This window comes from Apium graveolens, chromosome 4 (assembly GCF_009905375.1).
Source record: "Apium graveolens cultivar Ventura chromosome 4, ASM990537v1, whole genome shotgun sequence".
Taxonomy (NCBI): Eukaryota; Viridiplantae; Streptophyta; class Magnoliopsida; order Apiales; family Apiaceae; genus Apium; species Apium graveolens.
In genome coordinates this window covers 217,849,335-217,866,656 of record NC_133650.1, presented here as the reverse complement: position 1 = coordinate 217,866,656, position 17,322 = coordinate 217,849,335, and the positions used below count along the sequence as shown (strand labels likewise).

Here is a 17,322-nt window from a genome sequence, read left to right as displayed (position 1 = left end):
TCCTATAGGGATAACCAAACTTCTGGACATCAAAGGATTGAACTTGTCGGGAAATAGATTTTATGGAAATGTTCCTTCCAAATGGGATTTGGCCAATTGAAAGTGTTTGAAAGCTTAGACTTGTCCATGAACAACTTCACAAAGCATGACTGGACTTAAATTTTCCTGCATATTTAATTCTCTCAAACAACAACTTTTAGGGAAAAATTCTTTCCGGAAGTCAACTCCAAGGATTTAATTTGTCCACGTATGAGGGGAACACTGGACTCCGTGGTAAACCACTCACAAACATTTGTATCGGGGAAGAACCAGTGGATCAAATCTTGCCTCCATCTAAGTTGATGGAGATGACAGTGAATATGAAAGGTGGCTCTATATCACTTGCTTTCAGCACTACTTTCTGGAGGCAAAATTGTTGCATGGTAATGTAATGCTGCTTTCCCCACATGTGATGTGTCAAACTTTCCTATATTAATAATATGAGAACTGGCGTAGATATATATGCGCCTCAAATCAAAACTCGACATGTGTTATGCCACGTCAAAATGAGTAGTTACTTCCACATGATTTTTCAATTCTCTCCTGTATATTGAACACATCACAGTGAGTATCTTAAAGTCTAAAGTATATCATAAAAATTTTATGTATCTAGATTTAATAAAGACCGATATAAATTTTTTTTGGAAACATCAAAAGCCAATATAGAAAATGACGAATGGTGAGTGAGGGCACTGAGGGCAATTTATTTGAAGTTGAAGCTGTAGTTTCACGTACGACAAAGGTTTTCTCGTCTGTTCCAGTTTTACCTTACCCTTAAATCTCAGCAGCTAATGACTTTTTTCATTACAATTATCATTTTTCTAATCACAAACAACATTGACTTCTGCAAAAGGGGTTCTATTTGGTGATGATCCTAGTACTTGCTGCTGTTCATTAATCTTGGCATCATTTTTGCACAATTTTGGTCTGTTCACCAAATCAGAAACTTGTGTTCTCATCTCCTCAATGGAATCCAAGCTGGGTATCGTTATTACACGCTTCTGGGGAGTTGTCTGTTGATCAATCTGTTCAAAAAGTTGCAGACCAACAGCTATAAACAAGGTTGTACATGTCCAAGCTGATAACTCATTGCCACGTAAAGCAATGAACTTATAAAAGCACATAGAACACATTATGAATTAAGAGCTCTGATATATTAATGTGGTGTGGATTATGAGGATAAACTATATGGTATCAGAGTTGAAGTATATTAGAGAAGACATTGTACCAGATAATCTTTTTTAAGGCAGTGCTCCACACGGTTGCGAATATTGAAGATGCATTCACTGTGCTTCTCCCGTGTACGTTCAAGCTGTTCCAAACACAAGCTAGACATTGAATCGTATTGCTTCTTAGCTTCATGGTCCATCGCCAATGAATCTGCAAGAGCATTATTTTCCCAGGGAGAGTTGTCAGGCTAGTATCTCGTAGAAAAGACAAGAAAGCTTTAGGGATCATATTCAACAAACTAAATTACCATTGACAGCTGAATGCATCTCATCAGATTTGGCTTTATATTCTGAACTCGTGGATACACACTTTGAAACAAAGAATTCATGCGCTGCTTGTTGATCACATATGTTTTCCCTGCATAAAAGAAGATATTAACAGTATAAGCATTACGACGACATGGAAGTAGAAAAATACCAACTAATGGGACAATGACTGTTACTAAACTTACCTTAATATTGACTCTGCTTTTGCAGTACCGGTCCTGTTAAGCTGATTGATGGCCAGCTCTGCATTACTCCACTGTTTCATAGAGTCGTCCGTTTTATTTTCACTGTTCCCCAGGCAAATAAAATCATTAATGAGTAATTCTAGAGGTCCCAAAATGTTTTCCCAAGTTATTTCCCAAAAAATGAGTTGTCATTTTCTTATTGATTGTATTTTCATACTAGTAATATGAATCCCACTAATTAAAACATACCATGTGTCATTTTGGGAACTCTTTTGGGATTTTTTTGGTAGACTCTATTTTCTTTTACCCAGTAAACATTATTCTTTTAGCTCAAGTAAACAGGACTTAACCTGACAAGAAAATATAGTAAATTAAAAGGTGAACAAATGACTTACCATTCCTCAATGCAACCAGCTATCATTGCTTTTGTTTCGGCTGATGTAAATGTTTCTTCAATGAATTGGATTTTCATTTTCTCTGCAAAGTCATTAATTTCCTTATTTGCAGTTACAGAAACTTGTTGCATTTTTGACAACTCCTGCAGAAACCCTTTGTTCTCTTGTAGATTTGTGTTCTCAATGTTTCTTGAGGCTTCTGAAACCTGAAAAATTAATTGTTACATGTGTGGACTACATACATACTGGTTTAATTTAGAACCAATTAAGAATGGGTTGGGTAACTTACTATAGCAACTCTCTTAGTTGTCAGATCCGCTAATGTTGCTGCAATTTTTTGCATAGCCAACTGTTCTTCTTTAGCAGCATCCTCCTGTATAACAAAAATTAGACGACTTATTATTAGTATCAAGTATCAACTGACTCAAACAAAAGTAACAAACTACTACTTTGCTGACCTTGAACATCTTAACAAACTCTGCTAGTTGATTAGATTTATATATTTGGCTTTGCTCAAGCATTTCGGCCAGATTTGAAGCATGGCTACTGACGTCACTAAAGAAATCAACTGTTGCTCCTGAAATTCCTCGTGCTGAAACCAAAGCTCGATGCAGTCGCTATACATCCAAAAATATAGAGTTGAGCACTTGAATCCAAGAAATGAAACTCGACCATATATCTGCTAAAAAACAATGTGCCTACCTCTTCCTCCTTTTGAGCAGAATCAGCCAACAGCAGCCTTTGCTCACTTAACGAGTTCAAAATCTCACTCTTGACATCCTTGGCTTCCAAAACTGCAGTACTAAGAAACTGGTGCACGAACTTTATTATTAGTCCTTTACCTACTTTCATTAGTATTATCATTTAAATATGTTTGCTAATACCTTCTCAGCTGAAGCTGCTTGGACTGATATTGTACAAATCATCTGCTCCAGACTGGAATTAGATTTCATTTGCATTGTTTCAACAAGCTCTTTTAAAATTGCCACACCTGAGGTACATATATTGGACATTTTTGCAATCTTTGATTCTAAAGCCTGGGCAACCTGGAAGGTTATGAGAATAGAATTAATTAGCTGAATATAAGCGAAAAATCTTAAATTAAGCAAGCACACTAGCACTTATTTCTTACATCAGATTTACTAGCAAGAAATGAGTCAAAATGCTCATCCATGCATTTTAGTTCCTGTTGCTGTTGAGAAACTGAACCAAGAATGGTTTTGTGCAAATTTTTCAAGCTGTGATCAAGCTGGGAACCAAATGCTAGAAGCAATCCTTGATTTTCTACCTCGAGCCTGCTTTTTTTATCTACAAAATATTGTTCTGGTTAGTTTCACGCATCAAATTGAAATTATATTCGTCTCGCACTTACATATGCATGGAAAAACTCTAAACTTGTATATGCTCAGTACTGGGAAAAGGTTCTCTAATAACACGCATGAGCACATCTGAATTCTTACGTATCACACAGATCCCACAGGCAAATGTAGATAAACTTATTTAGTTATTTAAGATCAGAGTAATAAACCATTTCAAACTAAAGCAGAAAGTTTACGTAGCTGAACATGTTTTCATTATTTTAAGGATTGATCATTAACTGCTCTTTTATATGTTATTTGCTGGCTGCGAGCCCTACAGATAAGTTCAAGTCGCAAGCATAGCAGAGATAGGAGGATCACACGAAACTATGAGAAAAAGTCATCACGATTCGCGAGTTTAGCAACGCAAGAGTTGTAAAGTGATTATCCCAATTTGGTTTCATAATATAAGTTACTACTTTAGGAGTTATGAGTAGAAGCACCTATGTTGGTTTGGGTACGAAAACAGTTCACTGGGAATATCATCCTACCAGGGGAGGTCAGGTCATGAAGGCTTTGATTGCTCTAGCTTTGGATTAAAGAAAGGAGAGTGGGAGGAAGAAGGAGCAGCCTTGTGCCCACATCCTCTGTTGCTCCTTTCTCTAGAAATATTAAACTCTTAGGACAAATATATAATATTTAGTCAGAGTCTAGCATACGAAATAAATCAATCAAAGAAGAAAAGATAACTATACCTATTTTCGAATACAAACTAGATATATCTTCGGACGCATTTTGCAAATTGGCCCGCAAATCTTTTGCACTTTCAACAAGAGAATTTTCTGTTACAAATTAAAAAAAATTACATTGCTCAGAATAGATACATGATGAAGAAGACACCTGATACATAATTACAACTTTGCCGTCTACCTGAATGCAACAGCTTAGAAATAATTAACTCCTTTTCCTTCAGCATTGAAATGGCCTTTCGGTGGTTTTCTTGAACTTCTTGCAAAACTTTGTTACTGTTTTCTAGATTTATCTGAAAATCATATTGGACAAAAAAATGAAAAATTGATCATGAAAAATACTTGAAACATTTAATAATTGTGTAGACACAACTTTTCTCCTTATACATACCTTGCAATCCCTAAGCTCATTTTCAAAGTTTAGTCTTTGCTTTTGCTCATTAAAATATAGTTCACGAAATTTTCCAACTTGCTGCAACATCAGCAATATCTCTCTTCTAAGAAATTGATAAAAGATAATATATGTATTTATAGAACAGTATGAAGAAATCAAGTTGCACCTTTTCACTGATGTTGAGATCAATCTCCAACTGCTCTATTTTCTCGCTCTTAGCCTGCAAAACAGTGCAACAAATCATTTTTTGTTCATCTACTGTACAACCTAAAGACAGAGGAAAGAAGTTCCTTTTAAAAACATAGTATATAAATAATATTTACTAACTGATTTTTTTCATGTAGTTGACGATGAAAAAAACTCTGCATGACGGTGACTTGTCCAACAGAAAGAAATTTGGATAATCCGAACATCTGATTTACAGAATTATAGCTTTCATTACTGTTTGTGTATGTCTATGAAAGGATACCTTCTTTTCAGCTTCATCCTGTGTGAATCTTTCATGTGGAATGTAAACACCATTCTTTTCCCTTGCTGCTCTGACATCTATTTCAATTCAAATACATAGACTGTCAAGTGTGAAACTTATATCACAAAACAAAAATAAAAATGGAAATGAAGGCTTTAATGTCACTCAAACCTTGTCTCATTCGGTCAATTTCCATATGCAAATCCTTAAGCAGCAAAACTTTGGATACTTTCTGATTTGCCTGCAAAGGTGGACTTCTTCCAGTAAGAAGGATAAAACAGAAAGAAAACTTAAAGGAAGCAAAAATAGCAATGTTGACCTCTGGCTTGTTCTTTATGTTTTTAGCACGATGTGCATAATCTAGTGTGCTCAATGTTTCGTCTAAGCAATGGGCAGATGGAGAAATAGTTGCTACGATGCAAGTTTTAGTTTTTCCTCCCAGTGAATCTCTCAGCAGCCTTGTGAGCTTACTATCCCTGCAAAATGTGACATGGAAAATGCAAACATAAGGCATTTCCTTTATTACAGAGGTTAAGATGTGCTTTATTACACACACCTATAGGGTACATGAACACTATGTTCAACCAGCGCGTTTATGACGCGACCCAAAGTAAGTAAGCTCTTGTTTATTTCTCCAGCTTCCCTTGCACGACTCTGCACCATTTTTAGAAACTAGGTCAGATAACGGCATAACACAATAGTAGGAATTTGTCTTTACCACTTCAACCCCTTCCTGCACATCAGCTTTTTACTGTATTCACTTATGAGCTTTTAAGATGGTAGAATTAAGAATATTATATATATATATATATATAATATACATAGATATAGATATATAGAACTATTCGTTTATAGCTTATAATTACAATCACTAAAAAGATAGATTTGTCTAAATATCATGCCTTCGACACTATTTTCCTTGTGAATTCCAAAATTTAAGAACCTCCCTATTTAATGAAAGAAAGAGAACTACAAAGAGTAATTTAGGAGTTTAGTTGTGTTAAAATTAAGAATTATGCTAAACAGAAGTAACAACCTTAAATTTTATGTGAACTGATAATTTTTAATTATAGTAACTTTACCAGGCCTTAATCTGTAAAGATGTATGACTGGATCATGCTAAATTTAGTTGTGCAGTCGACTCAGCTAATTAAACACAACATTAAATTACAATAAGTTTTTAAACAGAAAAATTACCGATAAACATTTTTTAATATTACAGTAGCATAACTATCTATACAACGCTTGACAAGAAAACAAATTTGCAAATTTCATAGATGATGCAGGTGTTATATTACCTCACGAGAACCGGAGCGAGAAATATTCTCTGATCCTGCTAAATCAACAAGATTAAGCTTTCCACATTTTATGAGTTCTTCACCTCCAACTGTTGCTTCTTTGACATAGACAGTTATGGTAAATACAGAATGAGATCGACTGCAACAGAAATAGTACTTAAGTTTCAGCAGATGCGTCAACAAGGCTGTTATCAGATATACAGACAACTTTCTACCTGCTGCGTTTGTTTAACAAGGTATCTGCTGTCCGCCTTTTCACAGCCCCTCGTTCCAAAAGGTTATATATCTCATTTGCACTATATACAGCTTCTTCTTCAAGGCCTCTGAGAAGCACACAACCTTTCCCATCTTCCATTAAAGAAACAGTCTTCTTTGTACTCTCCCCAAAAGATCTTGAACAGTCTTCAGGAGCCAATAGATCAGTTATTTCTTCATTATAGAGTTCCAAAAATGTCACCTTCATGCTGTAGTCAGCATTTTGACCCTCCAGTGTATCAAAAATCTGACGTACTGCTCTTGGAATAACGCCAGCCTCAGCAGGCAGTTCTCCACTCTAAAAAACACACCAAACATGGTAAGTTTCCGGTGTCAGCTCTTAGAACTTAATGGCTGTGATTGAAGGAACAAACCATCAAAGCAACTAAGTTCTAAAATACCTTGTTTCTCATCCCTCCTTCCATCGTAAATGTTTTACCGGTACCTGTTTGCCCATATGCAAATACAGTGCAATTGAAACCCTCAAGGACCTCATTTACAATTGGGGATATAGCTTGATCATATATAGATCGTTGTTGCGCTTTGGGTCCAAAGACCTAACATGCAACCAAAGAAAAATTAAGATGTGATATTTATTCGAATAAATAACCACAGAACTTATATGAACAACAAAGGGATAAGTATGTTACCTTGTCAAAAGTAAAAACCTTGTCCACTTGCCTATTAGCTACATTCTGTGAAATAGAAACTTCTCTTCGATGTTCATTACATGCCACCACCATTGGCACATTCGACCTCTGATCATCTTCGCTTAACGGCCTAAAAATATAAAGATTTAAACAAACAATTCATATTTAATGTAATAAAAAAGTCAGTGGGAGGATCCAGTGAGAATCTGAGGTTTAAATCCTCTATGTACATAAATTGAACATACAAAATATATTGCAATAATAAGACATCGAATTTAATATATTCGACAATAAATCAAATAGACATACAAAATATACTTTCCGAATAGAAAAAAACACATAAATCCAACAAGAAAAACATTTGCAAAAATTAAACATTGATTGATCGAATCTTTGATAGTACAAATCTGCCTTTGTACTTGTAACTAGTTCGAATGTAGTTACTAAACAATTTATTGCAAAAACTCGATAAATTCATAGTCAATATTCGGTTACTTAATAGTCATTTAATTTTGCGAAAAATATATATAAAAAAATCTAATGAAAAATGAACGAAATTTTATAAAAATAATAAAAAGGAGGGGGAGTACCTGCATCTGAGAATGACTTGAACATTAAGTTCACGATTAGAATTCCAATCAATAATGCCTCTAGGATCTCCAAGTCGCCTCCTATCAGGGCGAGGCGTAAGAAAAGGCAACGGAGATGGAGCCACGCCGCCCAATCCAACCTTGCGCTGATCTGGTGTTTGAGACATTGAGTAATGGCCTACAGAGATGATGTTTGTTAAGACAAATTTATTTGAATGGATTGTGTATTATTGAGTTTTTGTGTAGGAAAGAGGGGGAGATTTTTGAATTTTGCAACGGTTGGTTCCTATTTGAGGGAGCTCTGTACCTTTTTTTTTTATTTTTCTAGGCAGTAGTGGAGTGGTGCCTTCTTTTCAATTTTATTGTGGGGCCCTACGCTGTAAATCAACAAGCTTGATTTTCTTAAGATTTTGTTAATTTCTTTCATTCAATTAATTATACCCCGAATTTATCTGTGATTACAGCCCAATACATATTTCATTAATGGGATATATAAGTAATAACTATATATTTAGAATCTCAATTTTAGCTTTTAATTAATACCTGGCGTGTTTATTTTGATGAGTCTGATTAACGGGAATCGAAATATCAAATTTATTCATCAATGTTTGAATTAGTAATTTTTATAGAATTTTTCTAATGTGTATCATGTGCACATGCTATGCTAAAAATTAGTGTATAACGAGGTATTCACAAAATATTGGTGGAGAACACATTAATAATAATAAATCAATGCATAATCTCCAACAATAAAATTTTTATAACTCATCAATTACATTTTTTTAACATATGGTCGTGTATACAAACTAGACAAACCGATTTTTAAATAAAAAATGGGGAACTTTAAATCAAATCTTCCCACCTCTTAAAATTCCTATTTACGCACCACATATTCCCACCTCTTGAGTCTTAAAATTCCTATTTAACTCATTTTCATACACACCGATTCTGACACCACATATTCCCACCTCTTGAGTCTTAAAATTCCTATTTAACTCATTTTCATACCCGCCGATTCTGATTACACACCACAATCCAAACGCCCCCGAAATATTACCTCTAGTTGACCTTTTCATGTTATTTTTCCGAAAAGAGTTTGGGCAAATAGTATTTTGCACCGTAGAAATTACAAAAGCAAAAGTTCTTTGTCAAGAGAGATTATGTAATCTTTACAAAATATCAAAAACTTTTAAGATCTTGAACAATTTACTTCATTGTTTAGAAAAGTGACAAGCAGCCTTTTCTTAACCTCTTAAAAAATAATGTTAATTTCCAAAAAAAAATTACCAAATAATATGACAAATACATCACATATTTTAATTTTTTGGCCTATATTATTACACACGCAATCTCATATTATATTTAAGAAAGTTCATATCACCGTAAGACAAATCAGCTTGAGGGGAAAAATTTGAGAAACCTAATATTTCTACTAATGAATATTCACAAAATCATTTTATTCCTTGTGAAAGGTCAAAAATTCGACGCCGCGTGGTGTGTACTTGTACAATTAATTAGTAAAAAAAAGTCATTTTATTATAAATATTTCTATTGTATTTAAAGAAGTTTTGAGTTTTAAAATTGTTTTTAAGGCGGTGACACAGAGATGACATCACAGACATCAGAATCCTACCTCGAAAGATAATCGTTCAACATACTGTATATCTGTAATTCTAGCTTACAGACTACAATTCAATTTACCCTATCCCTCTCCTCCAAAAATCCCCCAAGATTACAGACTACAATTCAATATAAACTGAACACCCTAAACTAAAAATTCACATGAACACTACTAAAAAATAAGTACCTTGCATTAAAGATACAGTCACTCACCTCCACAAGTTTAAAACATTTTCCACAAGAACACTGAACATGGTATTAAGATGACTTTGCTCGGATGTACAAGTGCCCCAAGCTTGCTAACTATTTCCAAATCCCAAAGGTGTATATACTTTGTACAAAATCATTTAGCTGCTAGACTTTGGGTACCACTGAAACAGACTGCTTAAATATTAAGGCCAAAACACTTGTATTTTAGTAGAAATACACCACTATTTTAGTGGAAATACACCACTACATCATAAGTCTAAAGTTCTAATCATTCAAAGCAAAGTTTACTCAGATATCTCAATTCTATGCAATTCAAATGAAGAATTTATGCAGGAACTGATCCATAAAACACTACTTCAGCCGGGCCTGTCATGTAAACATGATTGTCTTCTTCCCTCCATTCGATCTCCAAGGGACCTCCGGGCAAATCAACAGTACAACACTATTTCACAATTACAAAACAAGTCACGAGACAAACATGTGTTTTGTTTCAATTTTTAAAATTTTTGTGGTTAAGGAACATAGTTTTATTATTAATTTTACATGAACATCTTTTTTATATAGAGAACTAGTATAAAGTTAGAAATATCCTCAAGCAGATTGCCTGAGCCCCATATCAAATAAAATTAAGTCATAAAACTGAATAAATTATATGATAAGAACTTGCTAGCCAAAAACATAATAAATTAATAATATATAGAATTATATATATAGACAAAAAGAGAATGAATGGACAAATAAGAGCATCTGTTTAGATAGTATTCTTACCCTCTCAGTACGACCCTCCAAAACTGCCGCAACAACTACTGCACATGCTCCAGTTCCGCAAGCAAGTGTTGCTCCTAAAATGTAAAGAAGTGCATTTTATTATTAAAAAAATTGCACCATTGTTGCTCCCTGATGAACAATGTCCTTGCAACTTATTTTAGCCAGGTATTCTCATTGTTATTTTTTTAGCACAGCACTATCAGATTTTTAATAAGTTTAATCATGTGTACAAAGGCGTCGAAACTCGCCCACAAACAGCGATTGAATTCAAGGGAAGTCCTCCAACGGAATAATTTTATACTCATTTCTGTAGATAGCCAAATAATGCATTAGGGCATTTGTCTATAAATCCGTAGCTTTCTTCCTAACAGAGCTTTTGTTTACACTGTACCGGAGGCTTACAATACAGATTACAAACATACTCGGACACAATTATGTTCTCCACTTTCCAGCATAAAATGACATGATAGATATGAAATTCATCATCTACAACAATATTTGTGTATGTGTATATATATTATGTCCTACATGACTGATTGAGCGAAATAGGGATATGACATCTAAGATTAGAATTGCAAAACTTCTTGCTACGCATATCTTTATCAAATGTTGATATCATATGCAGTTAAAATATGAAAAATTTAAAAAGGAGGTGCATTAAAAAAAGGAGGTGGGAAATGGAAACAGGGACTTGTGGATGTTAAAGGACCACAAGTGGGTAAATGTAGTCTTGAAGAAACCATCAGGGATCATTGCAAATTATTCATGATCGAGATTAAGCATAATTCATGAGCACTGTATGCATGTTAAAAAACTTACCAGCACCACGCTCCCAAACACGCATCTTTACATGTGATCGAGAATATACTTGCACAAACTCTGCAATTTAAAGAAAGACCAGAGTTAACTTTTAACAGATAAACAATACACCACAAGAGAGAAAGGTAGGTCGTTATGATATCTCTCATTGGTAAGGTTCGATGTTAGATCCATATTTTATGGTAAAAAAATGTGTTTAATGTTTATGGACAAGAAAGTGACCAAGAACTGGTACTCTAGCATTAGCAACAAAAAAAAAGTTAGATACAATATATACTACACTAAACTAAACAAAAGCACCATGCTCCACAATTGGTAATAAACAGAAACTGTCTGTAAAAATAGCTGAAATTGACCTGTGTTGATGCGGGCAGGGAACATGTTGTGATGTTCAAATTTGGGGCCTATATCTGCAAGATTTAATTCATCTACCTGCAAATTCTATTTGGAGAATTGCAGAAGATGATCATTAAGTCAGTACCATGCCAGAATTGCATTTTGTTATATATAAATCTATTTTCTTACATATGCATACAAATCTGATTTTCTTTTTCTTCTATAATCTCAAACCAAATTTTGGGGGTTCCATAAATGATGACAACTAGAGATACTAATAACAAATACATGTCTTTGCAAAAAATGATAAACTTACTAGACAGATACTCAGAAAGTTCACTAGGTTATCATTAACACAATTTAGCATAAGACAATATCAGAACCTCTCTTTTAATGATAAACCATCAGTTATATATTTCCTTCAATACTTCCAAATGGGACCTAAGTCGCTCAGACTCGGGTATGGAGTGTCCGATATGACACATATCCGAGTGTCGGATTCGGTAAACTTGAAAATCAAGGAACGGGGACACTGTCTGAATTTTAGACACGGGTAAGGGGACTCGGCATAATATATTAATAATTAATATTAAATTTTTTATTTGTAATAAATTAGAGAAAAAAAATCAAATTTAACATTAAGGATTTACCATGACTGTAGACACAAAATTATTAAGATATTAGAATATTTTTTGTATGTGTCAAAAAAATGTAATATTGACAAATATTATTACCGAAATTTAGTGAATAGATTGGAGTTCACCTGCACTACAGTGTTATATGAGTCAAACAGGTTCAAACAAATAATAAAATAATGCTTTGTTTACTGTGCCCACTAGCTTTTCGCACAGGACATGTGGGTGTAATTATATATTGACATAATTAGGTACACGTAAAGTCAGGTTAGATGTTTTGGGAACAGGAATACAGATCTGTACATATATATACATATACTCTTCTTATACTACATATGAAAGAAGAAAAGTCGCGAAGTTTGAAGATTGCGGGAGAAAGTGACGAACTCCGGCGATTGACGTACACCCTGAACCTCTGATTCCTAGTTTCATACCATCACATTAGTAAGAAGAATAAAAAATATCACTTGTAATTTTTCCGGCGACGAGGAAGAAGGGTCGGATTTTCAGATGCCGAATCTGGTACGTATTCCGGGTCGTGTCCCGTGTCGTGTACGGCCGCCGGAAGTGACGAGTCGGAGTAACTATGAATGGGACAAGTGTGTCCATTTTCAAAGTTCCCTTGGATATTTAATCAGATGTAAATTCTTTTGCAGTGCAGTAAAAATTAATAGCAGTACTTTTGGTCAGAGTTAGTGCCATGAAATTGAAATATATTAACAAGAAAAATACCTGGCTTCCTTCTTTAGAAAATGTAACACAGTGAGGATTTCCCATGCTAACACATGTAACATTCCAGCTTACACCATCAACAGCCAGTCTTGTGTTTACAACAGGATGATTGTTTGTTGCGGGTAATTTAGTGGGAACATCTGCAGCATTCAGTACTGGCACACCCATATCAACTCTAACCTGAAACAATATTGAGCAAAGGCCAAAGATGCTATCACTTCAATGTCTGAAGAATCTGAAAAGCAATCATCTAAATACAAAGTAAATAGTGAGTAATGACACAAGATCATGATTCATGAATGTAAGTGTGAAGGGTGAACAATAGAAACATCTGATTGAGAGGCTTGCTACTCCCGAAAGGTTAAACAAAATATGGATTTCTGATGATTATTACTCTCAAATACCTCGTACATAAAGGAAACCTTCTTGTACAGTTTTCCTCAAAATTAATATATATACTCAACAATATACTAGTGGATAAACATACTTTGAGCAGAATGTTAAACAGAATTCAAATTAAACTCATTATCAACCAGCTGAAAATACCTTGCCATCCTCTTGAATTTCCGGAACAATTAGGCCAGCACCCGTATGTACAGTGAAACTACAAATAATAGAAAACAGGTGCAAATCACTCTCGTGATAACTCAAAATGCTGGCACATAATTACCAATTAAAGTTTATTATTCATTTTGGTACTTCAATTTATCAATTTATCTCGTGGCTAAATTGAGTATGGCAGCACGCCAGCATGTTAACAGAAATCCATCTACCAATATTGCCAACGGAAGTAGGTATTACCAATGGACCCGTAGCCAAATATAATTTATTTCCATCTTTCACATGATATTTCAGCATTAAAGTAATGGAAATTAAGGGAGAAAAGGTCAAAAAGGAGATTTATTATAGTAGTGCTCTGCTTTCGAGGATTTTGGGGATAGCTACAACTTCCGTCTATGTTGTGAAACATTATAGATAGAATGTGAACTTTTGCATAAATAACTAGGTCTGCTCACTTGATATCTAAGAAGCCAAGATAAGCATGGGTCAAAGTTTGCCTCACTTGATATCTAAGAGGCCAAGATGAACAAGGTTACTGAAGAGAGTCAAATCTACCATCTAAACCCATGGAACAATCAACCGCTAAGAAAAATTTATCCTGCATTGGGTAATAGAGTAGTTCTTAATGGGGGTATGCATTATAAAGATAGTTCGGAAGAGTTTTAAAGAGTGCATAGCACTACGTTTAACTCAATTAAAATGCTTCATCCTTTAAAGGTGGACACTTGTGTAGTGCAATCTGGCCAAAAGTTGGAAGTAGTTGATCAGAGATAAGCTATTACAAATGCCTAAATTACAGACATGTAGCTACAATGTTTTATAGGGGGTGCAAGATGGAGTTCAAATTGTATGTCGGACAAAATGTTAAACATCAGCTACACTAGTGTCTGGGATATGCTTTCAAACATTACTAAACCGTATATATCAGAAACACACCTTTGTTTTCCTTGCAAATTCTCAAGCTCTGCGATGAATTTGGCAAAGCATCGAACTCCATTTCCACACATCTACAGAAACAGATAAATTACACAAAAGACTAAGTGGATCAAAAATCTTAGCATAGTGGCATTATGAGAACCAGTGGACGTGAAAGAAACTATTGGGTAGGGCAATTTTGTTACAATCAACTCGAGGACATCTTATGATGTTTAAGTGAATAGAATGTGGTAAATTCATACTACTAAAAAAAAAAAACCATTAATGATAAATCTGATAATAGTCCGGTATAAAATATTGACGATGTTTTACAGTTACGGGATTAAAAATGAGAGGTACTTGTACCTCGGGTTCACTACCATCGGAATTAAAAATCCTCATGGTATAATCAGTGTCATTAAATCCAGGCAAGACAAAAATGACTCCATCAGCTCCAATTCCAAAATTCCGATCACATAACTTAACCGCTTGTTCCGGAGTAATTTTTGGCTCCACACAATCTCGATTATCAACCTAAATTTCAATAGTTAAACAACACCACCACTATCACATTATCTACCACATACAAACCACAAAATAATATTAAAAAAAGCAGACAAGTAACTTAAATTAAACAGTAAAAAAGGTGAGATTACCAGGATAAAATCGTTGCCAAGGCCGTGATATTTGACGAAGTGAAGAGAGCCGGAAGATTCTCTACGATCGAGAAATGAAAGCTGAGAGATAGTCTCGGGAGTTTGAACGCTACTGCTCATTGATGAAATGCGGAAACTAGGGCTTACATTAGCAGCAGTTTTGGCAATTAGTCTGGGAGAGTTAATTTTGGAGGTTAATGTAGGCAAATGAGGAGATAGTAAGGAGGATGAGGAGAGAGAAATATTACGGCGAGCTGAACAAGCCAATTGAGCAGAGACGGTAGCGGCGGCGATGGCCATATCTAGGAGCTGTTGTGTGGGCTTTTCTGTGTGTCCGTGTGTGTGTTTTGTCTTACGGACAAAAGGCGGCAGGGAAGTCGGTATATCTACACTGCCCGAGCAAACCCGAACCGAAAAATCGAACCCGAACATGCTAATTTGGTTCGCTTCTATTCCTAATATTTTCATATTATATACATTTTACATATATTTTAAAAATTATAATTATAATTTTTAATTTGTAATTATATTTATCGACTATTAGAATTCTACTTATCATATTATTTTAAAATTTATTTTTTAAATTTTATAATTTGTGATTTAATTTATAATGAAATTTTTTTTTGAAAAAAAAATCGGCCTGTTTGGTCCAAAATGGAACGGAACCGAAGTATTTCGGTTCGGTTCCATCCGGTCCATAATATAACTTTGATCCGATTCGGTCCAAGAAAAAATGACTATTCAATTTTTTGGTTTATTCGATTCGGTCCTATTTTGGACCCGGGCCGAATCGGTCGAAAGCTCACCCCTAAACTAAAATTTAGGGTTCGATTTATGTTGTAATTACAATCCTCCACCACCTTGTTAATCAAAAATTATCGCTCAGATTTTATATACACGTTTTTCTAGTGTGCGCTCACGGCTGTGCTCATGAGCGGGCACAAGATAAGCACTAAAAATTACTAACCCCGTCTCTCTAATTTTTATATATTTTTTTTCACTGCTCGGCACGTATATAAAATATAGTTTTATAATTTATTAAATTTTCTTTTTTAATAAAAAATTAAAAATAAAACTTTTATTCATAATATTTTAAAAAAAAATAATTTATGGAACAATACTATGTGTGAGTCTTAAAATACGTGTCGAATCATCTCTCTCAAATTAAAGAATTACGAGGGACGAAAAGTGTATAAAATTGGCTCATTTTGATTGGTGAAAATTTTATGTCTGCACAAGTGTCATTATATTATTTAAAAGGAGGGGTCAATCAAATGTGGTTAAACATGTGAAATTTAATACTTAACGTGTGTTTCTGAACACACCACGAAAAAACTGTTTATATATTTACAGGTAAGGGTCTCGAGCCCTTTATTCAACACACTATTTCTTAACCATTAGATCAAGTATTTAAAGATCCGGATTAAAAAAAAGTTATGTCTATCAACTATAATTATTAGCGGAAAGAGAGATGTTCCACTGAAAATTTCAACGGAACGAGAAAAAACCTAACTTACTCACACTCGTAAAACAACAGTTCCAAAATACTACTAAAACGAAATATTTTGAATATTTAAACTCAGTGAACAAAATTTACAAATATATTTTAAAAACTTAAATGTGGAAAAATTAAGGTAACATAAAAAAGGTCAAAATAAATAATATCAAATTTCCGGCATATAAAAGAGTAGGTAAATGTCTCATTCGTAGCTAATTGTCCCTAAAAATAAGTGATTCTTACTAATATTATTGTATAAATTTTATATGAATATTAAAATCTATTTTATATTAATATTAAAGAAGTGGTGCTGAATTTAAAATTCTATTTATTTTATATTTTTTGTTTCTTTATTTAATTTCACTACCTTTTTTGTTTGTTATTTTTTAAAATTGCTTTCAATTTTTATATTTAAATCATATATATATAATTAAAATATGAAAATTGAAAGTGTAAATATATATAAGTAAAATATAAAGAATTTTGATATATGTATAGATTTTAGTTATAAAAAATAATATATATATATATATTATACATATATGAAAATTCAGCACCACTTCTTTAATATTAATATAAAATAAATTTTAATATTTATATAAGACATTTAGCTACTCTATTGTGCAAGACATGCCTGTACATAACAAGACTAAATCATATTGACGACTCTAAGGATAAGTTGTATGATAATCTATATTTGTATTTTGTAATTGTAATCCTTGAGTATGTAAAATATTAAGTAAATTAGACTGGA

General features: G+C 33.8%; 2 protein-coding genes across 2 annotated transcripts; both read right to left on the bottom strand.

Moving 5' to 3' along the window:
- Positions 1–719: 719 nt before the first annotated feature.
- LOC141720613 (kinesin-like protein KIN-5B) lies at positions 720–8,106 on the bottom strand. The gene is made up of 23 exons (XM_074523118.1): positions 7,819–8,106; positions 7,229–7,358; positions 6,980–7,135; positions 6,539–6,876; positions 6,324–6,462; positions 5,582–5,679; positions 5,345–5,501; positions 5,197–5,266; positions 5,026–5,102; positions 4,723–4,776; positions 4,554–4,634; positions 4,344–4,455; positions 4,169–4,255; positions 3,248–3,423; positions 3,000–3,161; positions 2,818–2,925; positions 2,574–2,732; positions 2,405–2,488; positions 2,116–2,321; positions 1,721–1,822; positions 1,517–1,626; positions 1,268–1,419; positions 720–1,064 (listed from the first exon to the last, which is right to left on the bottom strand). Exons 1-23 carry the CDS (start codon positions 7,983–7,985, stop codon positions 861–863), a joined length of 3,129 nt encoding a protein of 1,042 aa, XP_074379219.1. The 5' UTR covers positions 7,986–8,106; the 3' UTR covers positions 720–860.
- Positions 8,107–9,607: 1,501 nt separating this feature from the next.
- Positions 9,608–15,476, bottom strand: LOC141720612 (diaminopimelate epimerase, chloroplastic). The gene is made up of 9 exons (XM_074523117.1): positions 15,071–15,476; positions 14,781–14,948; positions 14,436–14,506; positions 13,485–13,542; positions 12,939–13,118; positions 11,592–11,676; positions 11,236–11,295; positions 10,417–10,490; positions 9,608–10,090 (listed from the first exon to the last, which is right to left on the bottom strand). Exons 1-9 carry the CDS (start codon positions 15,368–15,370, stop codon positions 9,974–9,976), a joined length of 1,113 nt encoding a protein of 370 aa, XP_074379218.1. The 5' UTR covers positions 15,371–15,476; the 3' UTR covers positions 9,608–9,973.
- Positions 15,477–17,322: the final 1,846 nt, after the last annotated feature.

What these genes read in the sequence shown, in the direction of transcription:
- LOC141720613 (XM_074523118.1), bottom strand. Translation starts at nt 7,985, where the DNA reads ATGTCTCAAACACCAGATCAGCGCAAGGTTGGATTGGGCGGCGTGGCT. An exon ending in CTCGCTCCGGTTCTCGTGAG is followed by an intron (nt 5,680 to 6,323) that starts GTAATATAACAC and finishes AAAATGGTGCAG; the next exon opens with AGTCGTGCAAGGGAAGCTGG. An exon ending in ACATAAAGAACAAGCCAGAG is followed by an intron (nt 5,267 to 5,344) that starts GTCAACATTGCT and finishes CCACCTTTGCAG; the next exon opens with GCAAATCAGAAAGTATCCAA.
- LOC141720612 (XM_074523117.1), bottom strand. Translation starts at nt 15,370, where the DNA reads ATGGCCATCGCCGCCGCTACCGTCTCTGCTCAATTGGCTTGTTCAGCT. An exon ending in TTGGCAACGATTTTATCCTG is followed by an intron (nt 14,949 to 15,070) that starts GTAATCTCACCT and finishes ATTGAAATTTAG; the next exon opens with GTTGATAATCGAGATTGTGT. An exon ending in AAATTCAAGAGGATGGCAAG is followed by an intron (nt 13,119 to 13,484) that starts GTATTTTCAGCT and finishes ATATTGTTTCAG; the next exon opens with GTTAGAGTTGATATGGGTGT.